The 20,651-nt window shown below is 36.6% G+C and overlaps 1 protein-coding gene across 1 annotated transcript in view; it reads left to right on the forward strand.

Annotated features, from left to right (window-relative positions):
- The window catches only part of ANKRD31 (ankyrin repeat domain 31), a 129,400-nt gene that overhangs the window by 47,243 nt on the left and 61,506 nt on the right, over positions 1-20,651 (forward strand). Inside the window, 6 exon segments of the mRNA XM_060007007.1 lie at positions 4,128-4,270; positions 10,439-10,583; positions 13,486-13,538; positions 14,507-16,025; positions 16,549-16,719; positions 18,537-18,674. Of these exon segments, the coding sequence (XP_059862990.1) occupies positions 4,128-4,270; positions 10,439-10,583; positions 13,486-13,538; positions 14,507-16,025; positions 16,549-16,719; positions 18,537-18,674 (2,169 nt within the window).

Below are 20,651 nucleotides of genomic sequence, written 5' to 3' on the forward strand. Positions count from 1 at the left end.
AGACATTGTTAGTGTAGACTCCACAGATTAAGACATCAGTCCCATGAGGCTGACCCCCACTTCAGATGCCAATCACAAGTAGGAGATCACCAGGTTACCCACAGGTTTCATTCACCTTGGCTACAAACTGGGGGTTACCATGACCCATTTCTTGGATTTGATCATTTCCTAGAACAGCTCATGGACTCAAGGAAACACTTAACTTATATTTACCAGTTTATTATATAATAAAGCATATGATTAAGGATACAGATGAAAAGCCAGATAAAAAGGGTACATAAGGTGAGGTCTGGAAGGGTCCGAAACACAGGAAATTCTGTCTCCATGGAATTGGGGCGTGCTGTCCTCTCAGCATTCAGATGTGTTCACCAACCTGGATAAGCTCTCCAAACCCCATACTGTGGGGATTTTTATGGAGACTTCATCACATAGGCATGATCGATTATTAAATCCATTTCTAGCCCCTCTCTCCTTTCTGAAGAACAGAGGCAGACCTGAAAGTTCCAGCTTCTAATTATGACTTGGTCTTTTTGGTGACCAGCCTCATCTATGAGCCCACCAAAACTTGCCTCATTGGAACAAAATACACTTATATCTCCCAGGAAATTCCAAGGGATTTTAGGAGCTCTGAGACAGATTCTCCTATCATTCAGGAAATTACAAAGGTCTTGGAAATTCTGTATCAGGAACTAGGGTCAAAGACTATAAGGACAAAAGATCATCCTGCCACCCCTGTTTACAAGGGTTTTAGGAGCTCTGTGTTAGGAACCAGGGGGCAGAGGCCAGTATACATATTTTTTATTTTTTAAATTATTCTTTCAACTCCAACATGGCTTTCTCAAACATTTATTTCTTTATTATTTTTAAAAATTGAAGTTTAGTTGATTTACACTATTATGTTAGTTTCAGGTATACAACATAGTGATGCAATATTTTTATATGTTATACTCCATTTAAAGTTAATACAAAATAATGGCTATATTTCCCAGTCCTGTACAATATTTCCATATTGCTTATGTATTTTGTACATAGTAGATTGTGTCTCAGTAGATTGTGTCTCTTAATTCCCTACCCCTTTCTTGCCCCTCCCCACTTCCCTCTATCCACTGGTAGCCATTACTTTTTACTCTATATGTGTAAGTCTGTTTCTGTTTTGTTATATACATTTCTTTTTAATTTTTAGATTTCACACATGTCATACATATAGTATTTGTCTTTCTCTGTTGTATTTCGCTAAGCATAGTACTCTCTAGGTCCATCCACATTGTTGCAAATGACAGATTCCATTCTTTTTTATGGCTGAATAATATTCCATTGTGTGTGTGTGTGTGTGTGTGTGTGTGTGTGTGTGTGTGTGTGTGTACCACATCTTCTTTTTCTGTTCTTCATTGTTGGGCACTTAAGTTGCTTCCAAATCTTGACTATTTGTAAATAATGCTGCTGTGAACGTTGAGGTGCATGTATCTTCAAATTAGTGTTTTCATTTTCTTCAGATACATACCCAGCAGTAGAATTGCTGGATCATAAGGTAGTTCTGTTTTTTGGTTTTTGAGGAACTTCCATACAGTTTTCCATAGTGGCTGTACCAATTTACATTTCCACCAACAGTGTACAAGGGTTCTCTTTTCTCTGCTTCCTCACCAGCCTTTGTTATTTGCAGACTTTTTGATGATAGCCATTTTGACAGTTGTGAGGTGATATCTCATTGTGGTTTTGATTTTCATTTCTCTGATAATTTTTCATTTTGGGCATCTTTTCATGTGCCTGTTAGCCAGCTGTATGTCTTCTTTGGAAAAATGTCTGTTCAGGTCTTCTGCCCATTTTTTGATTGGCCTGTTTGTTTTTTGATATTGAGTTGTATGAGCTGTTTATGTATTTTGGATATTAACCTCTTATTGGTCATATCATTTGCAAATGTTTTCTCCCATCCAGTACATTGTCTTTTTGTTTTGTTGATGGTTTCCTTTGCTGTGCAAAAGCTTTTCAGTTTAACTAGGTCCCATTCATTTATTTTTGCTTTTGTTTCCTTCATCTTAAGAGACAGATCCAAAAAAATATTGCTATGATTTATGTCAAAGTGTGTTCTGCCTATGTTTTCTTCTGGGAGTTTTCCCATCTTACATTTACATCTTCAATCCTTTTTGAGTTTATTTTTGTATATGGTGTAAGAAAATGTTCTAATTTCATTCTGACAACCTCTGCCTGTCTAATTGGGGGTAATTAGTCGATTTTCATTTAATATATTTGGATTTACTGCCATTTTACTTGTGTTTCTTGTGTCTTCATCTATTTGGTTTTGTCTTTGCATTATTTTGTAGTGATTACTCTAGGGATTACAATATACATTTTTAATATTTTATAGTCTTCTTAGAGTTAATATTGTAATACTTCATATAAAATGTAAGAACATCAAATACATCTCCCTTTTCCTTTTTTTTTTAAATAAATTTATTTATTTATTTTTGGCTATGTTGGGTCTTCATTGCTGTGCGTGGTCTTTCTCTAGTTGCAGTGAGTGGGGGCTACTCTTCGTTGCTGTGTGCAGGCTTCTCATTGCAGTGGCTTCTCTTGTTGTGGAGCGTGGGCTCTAGGCACACGGGCTTCAGTACTTGTGGCACACAGGCTCAGTAGTTGTGGCTCGTGGGCTCTAGAGCACAGGCTCAGTAGTTGCGGCACATGCGCTTAGTTGCTCCGTGACATGTGGGATCTTCCTGGCTCAGGGCTTGAACCCATGTCGCCTGCATTGGCAGGCGGATTCTTAACCACTGTGCCACCAGGGAAGCCCCTCCCTTATCCTTTATGTTATGTCTGTCGCATATATTACATGTATATACAGGATAAACTCCAAAACATAAAGTTATAATTTTTGCTTTAAGTAGCCTTGTGTATTTTAAGGAAATTTATAGAAAATAAATTCTATTAACTATATATTTACCAGTTTTGGTGCTCTTCATTTCTTCCTCAAGGCTTTCTAATTAATACTATTGGAGAAATTCCTTCTATAGACGTTCTTAACTGGAGTGTCCCCTCAAAGGGGACATTTGGTAGTTTCTGGAAACATTTTTAGTTTTTACAACTGGAATGGGCAGCAGGGTACTACTGGCATCTGATGGATTAAGACCAGGGATACTGCTAAACATCCTACAGTGCCCAGAACATTTAGCCCAAAATGTCAGTGCCAAGGTTGAGAAACTGGATTATGGAGAAGGTTCTGAAAATGTTAGTGCCAAGATTGAGAAACTCTGGTTTATGGAAGGAAAGAATGAAGCACACTTTAACTTGCAACTTTTTATGTTTTCTTATATCAATCGTATGATTTTTTGGAGTTTAGATATCTTTGACTTACACCATTAAATCTGGCTAGCAAAGGAAGAAGATATTTATTTGGATAACTGGTTTTCTTGGAGCAGTTTGTGGTATGTTTGTTGAATTTACTGTAACTAACTTTTTGCAAATAGGGAGAAAAGAAATATACAGTTGACCCATGAACAACGTGGGAGTTAAGGGTGCTAACCCTCTGTGTGGTCAAAAATCTGAGAATAAGTTACAGTTACAGCCCTCCGTATCCATGGTTACTCCTTCAGCTAACCTCCGATTGTGTAGTGCTGTAGTATTTACTGTTGGAAAAAAATCTGTGTATAAGGTAAACCTGCATAGTTCAAACCCATGTTGTTCATGAGTCGACTGTATACTTTTGAACTGACTTCTGCGTAGTCTTGCTGGCTGGGTGGGTTATTTTAATGGAAGTACCTTGAGTTACAAATAAGGCTTTTCCCCCTCTTCTCTGCAGAAAAGTAGCCTGCAACCAGCATTCTCTATGAGCTAATAATGACCCCCTTACAGCCTTTTTATTTGAGGGGGGCAAAAATAGTTTCAAATATTTTACTTATTTTCATATTTTTCCATATTAACACCAACAGAATTAGGGGTAGGAATTTTATTTGTCCATCAGATTTATTGAATCCACAAATAATACAGGTTGCTTTCATGGTGAGATTATCTTGTCTCGTATAACCAAAATATTTTTAAAGCAACAACTTAGAATTAGAGTTCTTATTTTAAGGGCAAGCACAAACATTATTAAGATGCCAAATATAAACAAACACCATTTCTTTTTTGTGTAACAGGTTGGACAGCACTTCATGAAGCTAGTGTAGGAGGATTTTATCAGACAGCAAGTGAACTATTAAAGGGTGGAGCAGATGTAAATATCAGAGGAATGTACCAGATCACTCCCCTACATGATGCTGTGATGAATGGACATTATAAGGTACTGTGATTCTTTTGTTGGCAGAGCAAACACTACATTCTGCAAGTATTAAAAATCTCTGGGACCAAGCAATAGAAAAACAGATAGGGATCCAGTTTCAGTTCATTCTGCTAATCAATACTCAGAATTCATAATAAAATTTTACTGTGTGATGGATCATTTGTGCCTAATGTGGTAGATCCCATTTTACATGTTACTTTTAATAACTTCAGAATGCGTATTTTGGTTATACACAGTATTTTTAAAATTTCTTTAGACTCTTTTTGTATGGTTCTTTATAGGCTTTAGGAGAACATTTCCTTCTTAGAGTGTTACACAGTGATGTCCAGCCCTGATAGCAGGCTTACAGCTTTTTGTAGTCTAGTGTTACTTTCAGAGTCAGACTAAGACATGAGAACCTCCCAGGTTTTAATGATCAGCCAGTACACACCAGCACAGAGGTACCAGTGGTTATAGTATCAAAATACTATAATTCTATACAAGTTGGTTAATAGTAGCTTCAATAATGGTAATATTAATTAAGATTATGAATTCCAGCACACTTGCTTTATCATATATGTTCTGAGCTTCCTAGACATTTTTCTGGTCCAGGAACTGCATTGGTCTGAGGCACTTGTGAAAATAGCTTATTATTTATTTCAAGTATTGGAAGTTGCCTCTGGGTTTAAAACCTCTAGGGTAGGAGAGGGGGCTAATCAACAAGGCTCAGGAAGATCTGTTCAGTGTTCCTCCAGAAGAAATGCCTACCACAGGTAAAACTGGGGAAGGCTGCCAGGAACCATGGGCGTAGACAAATAGGACATATCCCTTCCTAGTTTGGAGGGTTTAGGTGGTTTTGCTTTTTTTGGATAATGTATCACCTGACGGTAGGTGGTCATTCCTGCACATTTTGTAGAGGGCTTGGGGGAGAAAATTCTGCCTTGGACCTAATTTAATGGCCAGAAGAATGCTAGAACAAGTGATGGTGTGAGCCCTCTCTCTGTCTTTTATCTGCTCTTCAAAACTGGCCTCTAGCAGAGAAACCTCATGCCAAAGCATTTCTTCTCTCTCTCCATGGTCCATCCGCTCTCCAACTTGCCAGGGCTGACCTATCCTGGTCAAGAATCTTTTCTCCCTTTGGGTAATATGAGCCGTGGGTGATTTATACCTTTTTTTCTTTTCTTTCTCAGTTCTTCCTTTGTTCCTCCTGATAACTTGGCTCCAATTAACTTCTGCCTCACAGGCTATAACTAGCAGTCTTCTTTCTGGCCTTTGCAGATATGTAGCCTTCTCTTGTACCCTTAGTGAAGTAAAAGGGACCAAAGACACAGGCCTCTAACTCCTGAAGTATCCTGTGGTATATAAATATTTGAGATGTTGAATTGGAGGTTCATTGACAATGTTGCTGGGATTCACAGATATTGAAAAGATATCCCCCACACATGGTGATTATGCATTCCATTTGTGTCTGGAGTGAGCTTTCTTATAAAGTTTGATTGTATATTCTATTACACTTTAAAAAGTCATACCACATCAACAGGCCGGAGCATGGATGGTGTTTTGTTGTTGTTGGGAGTATTTTTTTAAAACCCCAGACATCATACCATTTTATCCATAAATACTTGTACCTGCATCTCTAACAGATAAGGACATTTTTTTCCACACCCACATTTTTTATCATCTTACCTTATAAAAATTGAAATTTTAAATACCACTTAATAATATCTAGTCCATATTTAAATTTCCCCAAATTATCTAAAAATGTTTTTTATTACAAGTTTTTGTTTGAATCATGATCTATCAATGTCTGTACTTTTCATGTCTTTGTTATGTCTCTTAAGTGTGTGTGGTTTTTTTAAAGGTTTATTATTTATTTATTTAATTTATTTTTGGCTGCATCGGGTCTTAGTTGTGGCATACTGGATCTTCACTGAGGCATGCGGGATTTTTCGTTGTGGCGCGCGGGCTCTTTGTTATAGTGCTCGGGCTTCTCTCTAGTTGTGGCATGCGAGTTTTCTCTTCTCTAATTGTAGTGCCCAGGCTCCAGAGTGTGTGGGCTCTGTAGTTTGCAGCACGTGGGCTCTAGTTGAGGTGCAGGAGCTTAGTAGTTGTGGCATGCAGGCTTAGTTGACCTGCGGCATGCGGGATCTTAGTTCCCTGACTAGGGATTGAACCTGCGTCCCCTGCATTGGGAGGTGGATTCTTTACCACTGGACCACCAGAGAAGTCCCTCTTAAGTATGTTTTAATCTATAACAGTTCTTCCTATATTTTCTTTTGTGTGTGTCTTCTAGAACCTGGGTCATTTGTCTTATAGAATTTCCTAAATTCTGGATTTGACTGACTTTATCTATGTTTCTTGCCATATTTTCTCTAAATGGTGTTTTAATGTAAAAACTATCAGAGACCACAATCTGGGTGCTATGTGTGCTCATTGCTATTGGATGTCATTGTTTTTAGGCATTTTCAGTGAAATGTATACTTTTAGAAAGAAAAACAAATCATGAGTTCTTACTGATATTTCCATTTCAGACTTAATATTATAGATTCATAATAACTTTGATTTTATACTTGTATCTCTTTTTCTAATATCCTCCAAACTGAAAAGGAACTTTGAGACTGGAAAACAAAGCAGGCAATTCCATAAAGTGCAATTGTGAAGTTTATTGTGGGTAGCTTACATACTGGCAGGATTGGGCAGACACAATCCAGAGGCATTCACAGCTGTGCTCCTCACCACTGAAAGGAGCACAGGGAGATTTAAAGCGGCCAAAGCTAACAACAGAATCTGACTACCAAATGAGAAGCATGTCCACACTAACTGGAACTGGAGATTTTTCCTCCCCCTGGGGGGTCTCATGACCATTAAGCATCTGTGTCAACAGAAGACACTCTTCCAGTTTTCTGTCAGCAAGGGTAAAAGTTGACAGGGAATTTATCTGGCTTGGGCACATTCCTTTGTTGAGTAGGCTAAAGCTTAATCATGCAGAAAGGGGAGGGGTAGGACTTCAGACCTAAGATAGAGCTGACAAAATGGAGTCAGTGTGGTTCAGCCACACAGAAGTCAGCTGATTCTAGAGGGAGGAAAGCACTAGAGTCAATAATACGATTAAAGGTGAAAAGCCACGGGCAAGCCTTAAGTAGCAGTGTATTTCCTCATGGGGCCTACTGTTCGATGAACTAAATAAGTGGGGATTGTGAGGCCAGCCACTTACTGAAATTGCTCTGCTTGTTCCAGTTAAGAACATGTGGTAATCTTAAAATATGTCCACAAATTCTTTAACAGTCCTCCCTTCGAAAGGTGGATCCTGATTCCTCTCCTCAGGAGGGTAGGCTGGAGTTTCAGTGAGTTGCTTCTAACAAACACAGTGTGGCAGGAGTGACACAGTACATGACTTCTAAGACTAGGTTGAAAACTGTTGCAGCTTCTTCCTTGTTCTCTCACTCACTTGTTCAGCAACGCTGGGAGAAGCCAGATGTCATTTCGTGCAGCCACTCAAGCAGCTCCATGGAGAGGTTCACGTGGCAGTGGACAAAGGCCTCCTGCCCACAGCCATGTGAGTGAGCCATCTTAGAAAGATCCTCCAATCCCAGGCAAACTTTTGTTTATTTTTTAATTTTTAAATTTTTTAAAATAAATTTATTTTATTTATTTATATTTGGCCGCATTGGGTCTTCATTGTTGCATGTGGGCTTTCTCTACTTGCGGCGAGCAGGGGCTACTCTTCGTTGCGGTGCACGGGCTTCTCATTGCAGTGGCTTCTCTTGTTGCAGAGCATGGGCTCTAGGCACGTAGGCTCAGTAGTTGTGGCACGTGGGCTCAGTAGTTGTGGTTCGCGGGCTCTAGAGTGCAGGCTCAGTAGTTGTGCCTCACGGGCTTAGTTGCTCCGCGGCATGTGGGATATTCCCGGACCAGGGCTCGAACCGTGTCCCCTGCCTTGGCAGGTGGATTCTTAACTACTGCACCACCAGGGAAGTCCCCAGGCAAGCTTTTAGGTGATTGTATCTCCAGCCAACATTTTGACTGTAATCTCATGAGAGACCCTGAGGCAGAACCACCCACCTGTGGCCACTCCCAAATTCCTGACCCACAGAAACTATGAGATTATAAATATTTATTATTGTTTTAAGCTACTAAGTTTTGGGGTAACTTGTTAGGTAGCAACAGATAACTAATACAGAACCTAAACGCAGATTTAAAATAGGGGTAAAAAACGTAGTGGAAATAACTGATTTACTGCCATTTGGTAAGAAGAGAGTTTTTTAAAGAGGATATGTTAGTTAGGCTTCAGAATTCCTGATACCAAGCTATAGAGAGAATTGGTAAATGTGCATAGTTGGTGAAGCAGAGTATCCAGAGTCTAAAACAGAGACTGCCAAAGTAATGTATTCACTCCCTTGGGATCACCAACCCAGATTTCCAGAAAAGTGACGCTCTAGCCCTTGCCTTTTCCCTTCCTCCCATCTTCTTTCTCATGCTTGTTGATCCTGAGTTACTTTCATACTTCATGGCTTATTATTTGACATAAAACCTCAGAGGTAAGCAACACAGTTCCTTTGGCAACCCACTTATGAAACTACTTTTCCTGAAAAAAAAGTGGTACACTCTCTATTTGTATTACTAAACAAAATGTGAAGCTCCAGGAATATGAATTATAAATTTAATTGTATCTACTGTTACTTTCAATCCCCCTATCTAGCATTAAACTCCCACAGTAAAGCCATTTGAAAAGAGGAATCAAGTTACTGAGTCTTAATAATTTTTAAAAGATTTGGCTCATATTCTCCTTGTGTGTGGTGGGGCATTTTTCTTTCCTAGAATGCTTTCTTATAAAAGGAAAAATGTATATATCTTTAATCTGTATTAAATGTATATATCTTTAATTTAATGCATAAAATTTTCAGAAATTCAGATCCTTTCTCTCATTCCAGACATTAACAGAGAAATCTAGGCTTCATTTAGTATGTTATTTAAAGCCTGTTACCCACATCCTCCTTGGTCAACATTCATTTTTTTATTAAACAACATTTATTAAATATATACTCTATGCCAGATACTGAAATAGACACTGGGAATATAAAGATGATTAAGACATATATCTGTTGCAAAAACTTGGAAGCAACTTAAACGTGCATCAGTAGGGTACTGGTTAAGTAAATTATAGTACATTCATATAGTATATTCAAAAGTAAACTATTACTCAGCTGCTAAAAAGAATGATGAAGTTCAATCCATACTGATTTGGAACAATCTTCAAAGTCTGTTGCAGGGTGGGGTGGGCAGGAATGTATATAGTATATGACCACTTGTGTAAGAAAAAGTGTATGTACACAGTTATGATTCGTACATATATACCTGTTGGACTAGACTAACTCTGGAAAAGTTCAGAAGAAACTGTAACCAGAGCTGACTTAGAAAAAATAATTAGATGACTAGAGGACAAGGGTTGAGGAGGGAAACTTATTTTTCATTGTCTACTTCTCTGAGCCTTCTGTATTTTGAACCGTATTTATTAATTTCCTATTCAAAAATAATAAATTAATTTTAAAAGAAAACAGAGTCCTACCCTCAAAAAACTTGGAGTACAGGAGAGAGAAATATATAAGAAATAAGTATAATATACAGCATATTGGACATAAAATATGTACATAAAAGTAGGAAGAGGTCATTTTTCTCTAGGGGATCAGTGGGTGAGGAGGTCAGGGAGAGCTTCATAGAGGAGGTTACTCGAGGAGCAGTAACAGATTAAAGATTTACCTGTTTCTCTCTGATACCGAGGGGGAGCAGCAGCAACACAGGTCTATACAGAAGACATAGCTATTTCCTGGAACCTGTTAAAATTACATTTACTACTACAGAATGTAATCCTAATTCCTGGTATATCTGCTAGCTCCATTTCATCAGCAACTGAACCACAAACATTTCTGCCCCTCGCTCCATTCCTCCTTTCCTCCCTCTTCCTTACTTCCTCTCTCCTTTTTTTTTTTTTTTGTAAGAGAAGGCATATTTATATTAATAAATTATGATTCAGTAGCAGTTACATCAATTTTTGGTTTGGGGCAGTAATGTTACAGGAAACCCAAACTGTATTGTTGAAAGAAATATTTAATGTTGCTTAGAGTTGTATGCTGGCACACATTTATAATAATACACCTTTTGTCTGGGCTCCCTCACAAAATCTTCCTCTAGGTGGCACAGTTACTTCTTTTGAATGGAGCAGATCCTTTATTTAGAAATGACAGTGGAAAGTGTGCTTTGGATGAAGCTAAAGACTCATGTATGAAGCGTCTCCTTGAGAGATATGTTCCTAAACATCAAAAGCATCTTATATCAGGTAAAATTGAACTGCCCTGTTATATCTGTTCATCATGTCAGTAGAGAGTTATAGAAATCAAACTTGGAATTATAGAAATTAAATTGGTTTTCCTCATAAATTTTGAGAAAATCCATCCTGTGGTGTCCTTGCTCCATTCCTTTAGTTGAGCACACTGACTTGTTTGCAAATGCACCAAATGGAAGAACTCTAAAAGAACAAAGAAAGATAGTATTAAATGTACTTTCCCCCAGGATATGTATTGGAAACAGTTAAGAAAACTTTTGTAAAGTTCTGGGTCTTTTCCCCATAATCCGTTGTCTGAATAACATGGGTGATGTAACTTACATTTGGCTTTATCATTTTCCATGAATATGGCCAGGATTGTTTACTTTCATTCCTTAAGAATATTTTCTTATGGCTGTACTTTTGCCTTGTCATTCATCATTGCACTAAGTTGAACTACAAAAGAACTTGACCTGCAGTTTCAAGATTATATAAGAACTGTTTATTTTTTTATTGACGTATAATTGATTTATAATATTGTACTAGTTTCAGGTATATAATGTAGTGATTCAGTATTTTTATAGATCATACTCCATTTAAAGTTATTACAAAATGGTGGTTATATTCCCTGTGCTGTACAATATATCCTTGTTGCTTATTTATTTTATACCTAGTAGTTTGTATCTCTTAATTCCAAAACGCTATTTTGCCCCTCCCCCTTCCCTCTCCCCACTGGCAACCATTACTTTGTTCTCTATATCAGTGAGTCTGTTTCTGTTTATACATTGGTTTGTTATATACATTGGTTTGTTTTATTTTTTTAGATTCTATATATGTGATAACAGCGTATTTGTCTTTCTCTGACTTATCTCACCAAGAATAATACCCTCTAGGTATCCATGTTGTTGCAAATGGCAGCATTTCATTCTTTTTTATGGTTGAGTAATATTCCATTGTATATATATAATACTGTATCTTCTTTATCCATTCACTTGCTATGGACAGTTAGGTTGCTTCCATGTCTTGGCTATTGTAAATAGTAGTGCTGCTATGAACATTAGGGTGTGTGTATCTTTTTGAATTAGTGTTTTCATTTTCTTTGGATATATACCCAGCAGTGGAATTGCTGGATCATATGGTAGTTCTACTTTTAGTTTTTTGAGAAACCTCCATACTGTTTTCCATAGTGGCTTTAACAGTTTTCATTCCCACCAACTGTATACAAGGGCTCCTTTTTCTACAAATCCTTAACAATCTTTGTTATCTGTAGACTTTTTTTTTTTTTTTTTTTGCGGTATGCGGGCCTCCCATCGTTGTGGCCTCTCCCGTTGTGGAGCACAGGCTCCGGACGCACAGGCTCAGCGGCCATGGCTAACGGGCACAGCCGCTCCGCGGCATGTGGAATCTTCCTGGACCGGGGCACGAACCCGCGTCTCCTGCATCGGCAGGCGGACTCTCAACCACTGTGCCACCAGCGAAGCCCTTTCTGTGTTATCTTGTTTGGAAAAATATCTTTCAGGTCTTCTGTCCATTTTTTTGATTGGATTTTTTTTTTATATTGGGTTGTATGAGCTGTTTATAAATTTTGGATGTTAACCCCTTATTGGTCGTATCTTATACAAATATTTTCTCCCATTCAGTACGTCATCTTTTTGTTTTGTCAATGGTTTCCTATTCTGTGTAAAAGCTTTTCAGTTTTATGAGGTCCCATTTGTTTATTTTTTGTTTCCCTTGCCTTAGGAAACAAATCTCAAACAATATTAGTATGATTTATGTCAGAGTGTTCTGCCTGTGTTCTCTTTTAGGAGTTTTATGGTTTCTGGTCTTACATTTATGTCTTTAATCCATTTGAGTTTATTTTTGTATGTGGTGTGAGAAAATGTTCTAATTTCATTCTTTTACATTTGGCTGTCCAGTTTTACCACTTATTGAAGGCACCCTTTGTTGAAGAAACTTTCTTTTCTCCATTGTATGTTTTTGCCTCCTTTGTCATAGACTAATTGAAGATAGGTGTGTTGGTTTATTTCTGGACTCTCTATTCTGTTCCATTGATCTATGTGTCTGTTTTTGTGCCATTACTGTGCTATTTTGACTACTGTAGTATTGTATAGTCTGAAATAGGGAGCACGATACCTCCAGCTCTGTTCAGCTTTCTCTAAATTGCTTTGGCAGTTCAGGGTCTTTTGTGGTTCCATATAAATTTTGGGATTATTTGTTCTAGTTCTGTGAAAAATGTTGTGGCTATTTTGATAGGGATTGCTTTGGGTAGTATGGAAATTTTAACAGTACTCTTCCAGTCCAAGAACACAGTATATCTTCCCATGGCTTTGTATCATCTTCAGTTTCTTTCATCAGTGTTTTATAGTTTTCAGAGTATAGGTCTTTCACCTCTTTGGTTAAGTTTATTCCTAGGTATTTTATTCTTTTTGATGAGATTGTAAATGTAAATGGGATTTTTTTCTTGCTTTCTCTTTCTGATAGTTCACTATTAGTATATAGAAAAGCAACAGATTTCTGTATATTACTTATGTATCCTGCAACTTTATTAAGCAGACATATTAGAAAATGATGATAATACAATTAATTATGGAAGAATTTTTTGCCTTACAAAACCTTGCACACAGTTGCATATCTGAGTATAACTGTGGGGAATATAAAAATACTGAGTTCAGTGCCCATCTTTAACATAATTTTGTTGGGTCTGTTTTGCTTTTCCTAGAGAAATGTTTTCAGCTTTCTCAGTAAATATGGAAATTATAAATTATGGAATATTATATGTGTCAATTTTAATAGAAAGTGTTTGCATAATTTCACTTTTTCCACTTGGTTTTCTCATGGCAAAGGAGTTTTGGTTTTAGAAGTCTAGAGTCTGACTACTGGAGGCTCTTTTCTTTGATTTTTCTCTTTTTGCTTACAGCGCAGACAAATAGCACTGACCCTTCAGACTTAGAGGATGAACACCACCACAAGGTATATCTCTGTTCAACAATAAACATTTTTATAGAGCACACCTGCTGGTTATTTTATAGATCATCAGAGGGGAAAGAAAGACTACTGAAGCATTCACCAGGAACAGTGACTTCACCTTTGCTTTTAAGACACTTTGGAATAATTGCATAAGAATCAGAAGGTTCTGGCCTGTTAGTTTGGGAAGCAGTTGAGTAAATAAAGCATATGTGGGCACACTAATGTATTGGTAGCCATTTCCATTTCCTTTCTCCTCTTTACGGAGCCATGAGGGTTATCAACAATGTCAAATTTCCTCTGGCCTGAGCACAGTATAAGAGTCAAAGGTGTCGATCCATCCCTTCAAACTTCACGTGGTGGGCAGTTACTTTTCATCTGGTGCTTGTGTTGTGATGTGTGAGAGGAAGCACTGTCCCTGTTTTAATCTTGGCAGCCCACAGTAATCTTTCCATGCAGGCCAACTTGGTTGTATATGTGTCTTTTTGTTTTTAAATCCCTTCTTCCAGTGCCCTACCTGTGGTCTCTCACAGATACCAGAGGAAGAAACTCTCTTAATTCTAGGTCTATCTATATAACAAATGGGAGAGGAGAGTGTTTCTACAGTATTCTTGTAAAGATTCCTTGTAAAGGAATTACCTGATTGTTTTAAAAGCCTATAAAAATTAGGTAGATTAAAATTTTTCATTATGTTTAGTAAGATAGATAGTGCTAAAATACTGGCAAAAAGAAATTAAAATGTACAGGAGAAAATAAAGATTAGTACACATACTGAGTCTATTACTTTTCCCTTTCTTCTGTTAGTCTACTTTTCTGAAATACAAACCAGGTTGTATATATCCCAGCAGGTCCTGTGGTGAGATCAAATTATAACATTGAATGGAATATTAGTTTGCTTTATCTCCAATCCAGAATGAATTAAGTGTAGAACTATAGTTGAAAATTAAAGCTAACTATGTATTTTGTTTCTACAGAAACTAAAATTCAGTTCTAAAAATCACAGTGGGTTTGTTTGTGATGAAAATTCCAAGAGACAGAAGCCAGAACATGTAAAAGTCAATAAAGGAAGCAAAGAGGGTTTATTTATAAATAAAGAAGATGTATATGAACATTACCAAAAAGATTCCCAAAACACGAAATTTGGTAAATCCAAGTATAAACGATCAACTCTTAACCAAATATACTCGACAGAACTCAGAAAGGACAATCTCCATGGTGTTGAGGATCCCAGCACAAATGTGTCTGAAGATAAAGGAAGAAGAAATACACGACATAAAAGAACTCAAGTCGATGATGCAATCCAAGAAAGCGATCCAAGAAAGACAATAGCTGTCTCTTCTTCCAGAAAAATAAACAGATTGGTTACTTGTCAACAACATACTCTCCAAACCCTTGATGACCTTCCAGAAAAGTCATGTAAACCTTTTAGCCCATCTCTGTCAGGCCTGAAAAATGGTTTAAGTAACAATGTTGAGACTTGTTCATTTCCCAAAGAGACACATACCCAAAGCCTGGATTTATCAGATAGACAAGAAATAAAATTTTTGGAATTAGAATCCACTGACCAAGCTGAAGCCGTTTCTTTCTCAGGACTTTCTTTACATAAAAAAACCGAGTTACCACTTGTTGCTACAGATCAGCAGCCTCATACTCACCAAGAACAGCAGCACATTAGCCCTTATAAATCTCATGAAAACAGTAACTCAGGTCAAAAAGATGAGAGCCCTAATAAGTGGGAAAACTCTTCCCAATCCTTTATAAAGGAAAATTTTAATAATGATGATGATGGTGATTCCTGTGCTCCTGAGGAGACTGTAACATTTAAAAAGGTGATAAGTTCTTCAGGTTGCAAAAACCACAATAATTATAAAGAGAATAAAACAAATAGAGAAGAAATGGATTTTCAACAATTTTTACCTTCTCAAGACCATTTTTCACAGGAAAATGAGTTAATAAAAGCAGGCAGCCTAACCATATTTCCACAACAGGAAGCTGTTAATTTTTCTAATTCAGATAATATAATAGTTTCTGAACATGTTTCAGATTATGAACAATGTACATGTGGAACTTCTTTTGATCACTCACATGGCAGTCCTGAACATACTTCCCTTGCTTGTACAAGAACACTCTCAACACATGAAGTTTCAAAGTTGACTAGTCATGTGGAACTATTCGAGAGGCCTCAGGATTGTAGCCCCAGAATACCAACTCCTTTAATGAATCAAACGGATACACATATTGTGGAAAAGGTGAATAAGGAAGGAGACACTAAAAGGAATTACACTGACAAAGGCCAAAAACCAAGTTCTTCAAATAGGCCTTTATCCAGAGTTGTTCATTCTCAAGTAATGGAAACAACTAAAGTTGAAAAAAGGAGACAAGAGATCAAAACTATACATAGTATAGGCTTTCAGTCCATTGACAATATCAGTAAAGAATTGACCCTCTCACAGCTTAGTCAAAGAGAAGAGAAGGAAATTTCTCACAAACCAGGTATTAGTAGTATTGCTCAATTTGTACACGTTTCCTGTAGATTTACTTACTTCACAGAAATTTCTAACTGAATTTCACTCAACCTATGCCCAAACTGATAAGAATGAGGACATGTGGACCATAATTTGGAGATACTTTTAATTAGTTAAGTAATGGTATTTACTTTGAAAGAATGTGCTAAATTGATATTGACAGGAGATAATAAACAGTATTTCTATGAGTTCTTATGTTTCTATGAGTTTTTTTAATATAGCACCTTCTTAGTATCAAGAAAGCGAACAACATTTTCATAGCAGGAAATTGTTAGCTCCATTGATTTCAGTGATTCACAGTTGAAATTGCATCCAGAAAACTAATTTATGTTTGTTGTATGAAAACATTTTTAAAGGCTTCCACTCCTTTAAAATAAGCAGTCCAGCTAGGAACAGAAACTTGGAACAATTAACATGACTAGACTCTTTTTTAGTCATGTAACCGGTAAGGAGAACTACAACACTGATATTGCAAAATGTTTGTTTTTCAGGTGAGGAATTAACTAATAATGTCAATGGAGATGAAAACACTATAAGAAATTGTGAGGAGAAGAAAGAAAAAACAGATTCAGAAATTCACATGCCTACTAACATCCAGGAACACAAAAAAGTTCAGAATTTCAGAAAAAGGCAAAATTTCTTGAAAGCTACCTGCAGCCAAGGTTTGTATTCCTGTTTTTATATAGGAAAAGGTTTGCATGATCAAGCCTAGCAATCCACTCTGCTTCAAAGAATTACACATTTTCATATTTACCGTTTTTTTTAGTCATTCACTAATTTATAAGGTTATTTCAGCTATATTTGTCAGATGGTTTTACTGTAATCCACCACTTGAGAATCTCTTAGTCTTCCAATATATTGTCATATTTTTGCCTATGACTTCTAATTTGTTACGTTAGAGGAGATAAGATAAACAGTAGAGACAGCAAGAACGTTGAGCGGGGGCAGCACATCTGAATTGTGTCAGATCCCTTAGATACTTCCACTGAACCCTTTTAACACATGGGAACTTAAAGAAGCATAGCCACTAGTTTCTTTGTGTCAGATGCATGAACTGTATGTGTTTGGCAGCATGGATAGCTGACTATTCTTTGATAGTTCTTGGAGCTAGTTCTGTGTGAACAATAGACTGGACTACTTCAGGTTAAATGTTAAGCACCGAAAAGTTGATTTAGTAAGAAAAAGTTGATATAGTAAGAGGTAGGAATATAGGCATACTCTTTGAACCTTCCTGCATTGTCCGCCTGTCATGTAAACTAAAGCTCTTCTTATACATACCTCCTGTAGCGGGTTGAATAGTGGCCCCCCCAAAACATATGTCCATGTCCTGTTCCCTGGAATCTGTGATACTATCTCATTTAAAGAGTGAACATTACCTTGTTTAGAAAAAGAATCTTTGCAGATGTAGTTAAGGATCTTGAGATGAGAAGGATGTCCTGGATTTTCCAAATGGGACCCAAATCTTACAAGTATCCTTATAAAAGAAAAATGGAGAGACCTTTGAGACACACAGGAAAGGAGAAGATAATGTGAAAACCCAGGCAAAGGAACAATGTGGCCAAAAGCCAAGGAAGCTAAGGAATGCTGGTATCCATCAGAAGTTGGAGGAAGCAAGGAAGGATTCTTCCTTAGAGTTTCCAGAGAGAGTGCAGCCCTGCTGACACCTTGGTTTTGGACTTCTGGTCTCCAGAACTGTGAGATAATATATTTGTGTTGTGTTAAGCACAACACAACCACCCAGTTTGTGGTCATTTGTTACAGCTACCACAGGAAACTAATACATTTCTCTAGCAGCACTGAATCATATTTTAATGTAATTTTTTACATGTCTGTCATTCCACTATACTGTAGGCCACTTGAAGAAGAGATATTGTCTTTTATTTTCTTTATATGATGTTACAAAAAATCTTTTAGTACATCATTTTAGCATAGTTTGGGAAAAAAACTATTCACTGTTTTTAGTTCCAACTCAAGTCTAACTTGTGATGCAAGGAAAAGATTTTAAAATCTTCAGATAATGATATTGTACTACATTTTCTATGAAAGAAAACGAAATACCCAGTAGGCCATGGTTTGGTTCTTGGCATCTTTTGTGATCAGAAACACACCCACTGAGATATAAGAATAGTTATAGAAAGAGGATTTTTATAAAATCACAATTTGGTGTAAGAAAATTTTTATTCATTGATAGAGGACTACTGAGAGTGAAGTGAGTGTAGAAATGCTTGTTTTAATCAAGCATATGATAGAGTGAACAACTGCTAGAATGAATTTGAAGTAATGTGATCAGATGCTCTATCAGTTCTTTACAAGTTATATTTTTAAATAGTAACAGCAATGATATTAATTGAGGTATGTTTCTGTGTAGTGCATCCTACTTAGGATGTTCTGAGGAAGTTGCTGTGTATTTTCTAAGATCCTTCATAATAATCAGCACTTGGCAGAAAAGAATACTCAGTTTTGCTTGGCAAATTTACAGAAATGAAAACAGCTGGGATCAGTAAGAGGAATGCCAGAGGAGAAAGCCGGCTTCATTTGGCTGCCAGAAGAGGAAACTTGTCTCTGGTGAAAGCTCTGATAGAATCTGGAGCAGATGTGAATCTAAAAGATAACGCAGGTTTCGATTTTTAATTGTAGTTGTCTTTATAATTTGAACTCACTGATATACACATTTCAGCTACCCTCCCCCATTTTGATCCTGGCTGATATATAGCTGCTCACTTTGAAAATCTTTTTATAATATATTATTATTTAGTTGAATAGTAACATTTATCTTGGTTCACACCAATTGCTAAAATAACCTTCTCCTTTGAAACAGTTTTTAACATACGTTTGGGAGCATTCAGAGGGAGTATACAGAATGGGAAGGGAAAGAAGCTTTATTTAGAACTTTTCCTTGGAGGCCTTAATATCATTATCTAATTTTGTAGAGAATACCAAATTTTCCCATTTCCCTGTCCCTTCTTTTCTTTCCTTGTCTATTAATACTGTTCCTTTTTTCTCCCATGTCTTGTTTTTATCTTAAACCTCCATTTTTAAATTTATCTTCTAACATTTTTCTCAAGCACAAAAGAAACTTGTATAAGGAATTCCAGAGGGAAAAAACTCAGATTGATTGATCAAATGTCATTTCAAAGAGAAATGTGACAATACAAGATATAAATAGGAAGGTCAGATGATCTTACTCTATTTTAATATCTAACTTGAAACCATTTGACATGATTAGTATTTACTCTGGTCCCATTATATCTTATGCTCTGTGAGTCTTTTGGCACTTGTATCAACAAATATTTTTGATGTGGTTAATTTGTTTAAAAAAAAGAAGCATACTTTTTTATTGAGGTATACTTGATTTATTATATTAGTTTCAGGTGTACAACATAGTGATTCAAAGTTGTAATATTGTACAACTGTACCTCAAAAAAATTTTTAATTACAAATAAAACTAAAAAACAAACAAACAAAAAAACCCAAAGTTGATAGATTATATTCCACTTAGTTATTGTAAAATATTGGCTGTATTCCCTGTGCTGTACAATATATCCTTGTAGCTTATTTATTTTATACATAGTAGTTTGTACCTTTTAATCCCCTACGCCTATCTTGCCCCTCCCCCCTTCCCTCTCCCTACTGGTAACCACTACTTTATTGTTTATATCCATGAATCTGTTTCTGTTTTGCTGAATTTGCTTGTTTCTTTTATTTTTTAGATTCCACAGGTAAGTGATAACATAGAGTATCTTTCTCTGTCTGACTTATTTCACTACGCATAATACCCTTCAGGTCCATCCATGTTTTTGCACAAGGCAAAATTTCATTCTTTTTATGCCCAAGTAGAATTCATTGCGCATATATATACACAAACACACACACACACACACACACCACATCTTTATCCTTTCATCTGTTGATGGACACTTAGGTTGCTTATATGTCTTGGCTATTGTAAATAATGTTGCTGTGAACACTGGGGTGCATGTATCTTTTTGAATTAGTGTCTGTTTTCTTCAGATATATACCCAGCAGTGGAATTGTTGGATCATATGATAGTTCTGTTTTTAGTTTTTTGAAAAACCTCCATACTGTTTTCTACAGTTGCTGCACCAATTTACATGCCCAACAGTGTACAAGGGCTCCCTTTTTTACATATCCTCACCAATATTTGTTATTGGTGTTTTTTTATGATAATCATTCTGACAGGAGTAGGATAATATCTCATTGTGGCTTTGATTTGCATTTTTTTGATGATTAGCAATGTTGAGCATCTTTTCATGTGCCTGTTGGCCATCTGTATGTCTTTGGAAAAATGTCTATTCAGGTCTTCTGCCCATTTTTTGACTGGCATGTTTCTTTTATTGGTTTTGAATTCTATGAGCTGTTTATATATTTTGGATATTAACCCCTTATTGGTCATGTCATTTGCAAATATTTCCTCCCATTCAGTAGATTTTCTTTTCGTTTTGTCAGTGGTTTCCTTTGCTGTGCAAAAGCGTTTAAGTTTAACTGGGTCCCATTTGTTTATTTTTTATTTTGATTCCTTTGCCATAGGAGACAGATACAAAACAATGTTGCTATGATTTATGTCAGAGTATGC

Source organism: Delphinus delphis, chromosome 3 (genome assembly GCF_949987515.2).
Source record: "Delphinus delphis chromosome 3, mDelDel1.2, whole genome shotgun sequence".
NCBI lineage: Eukaryota > Metazoa > Chordata > Mammalia > Artiodactyla > Delphinidae > Delphinus > Delphinus delphis.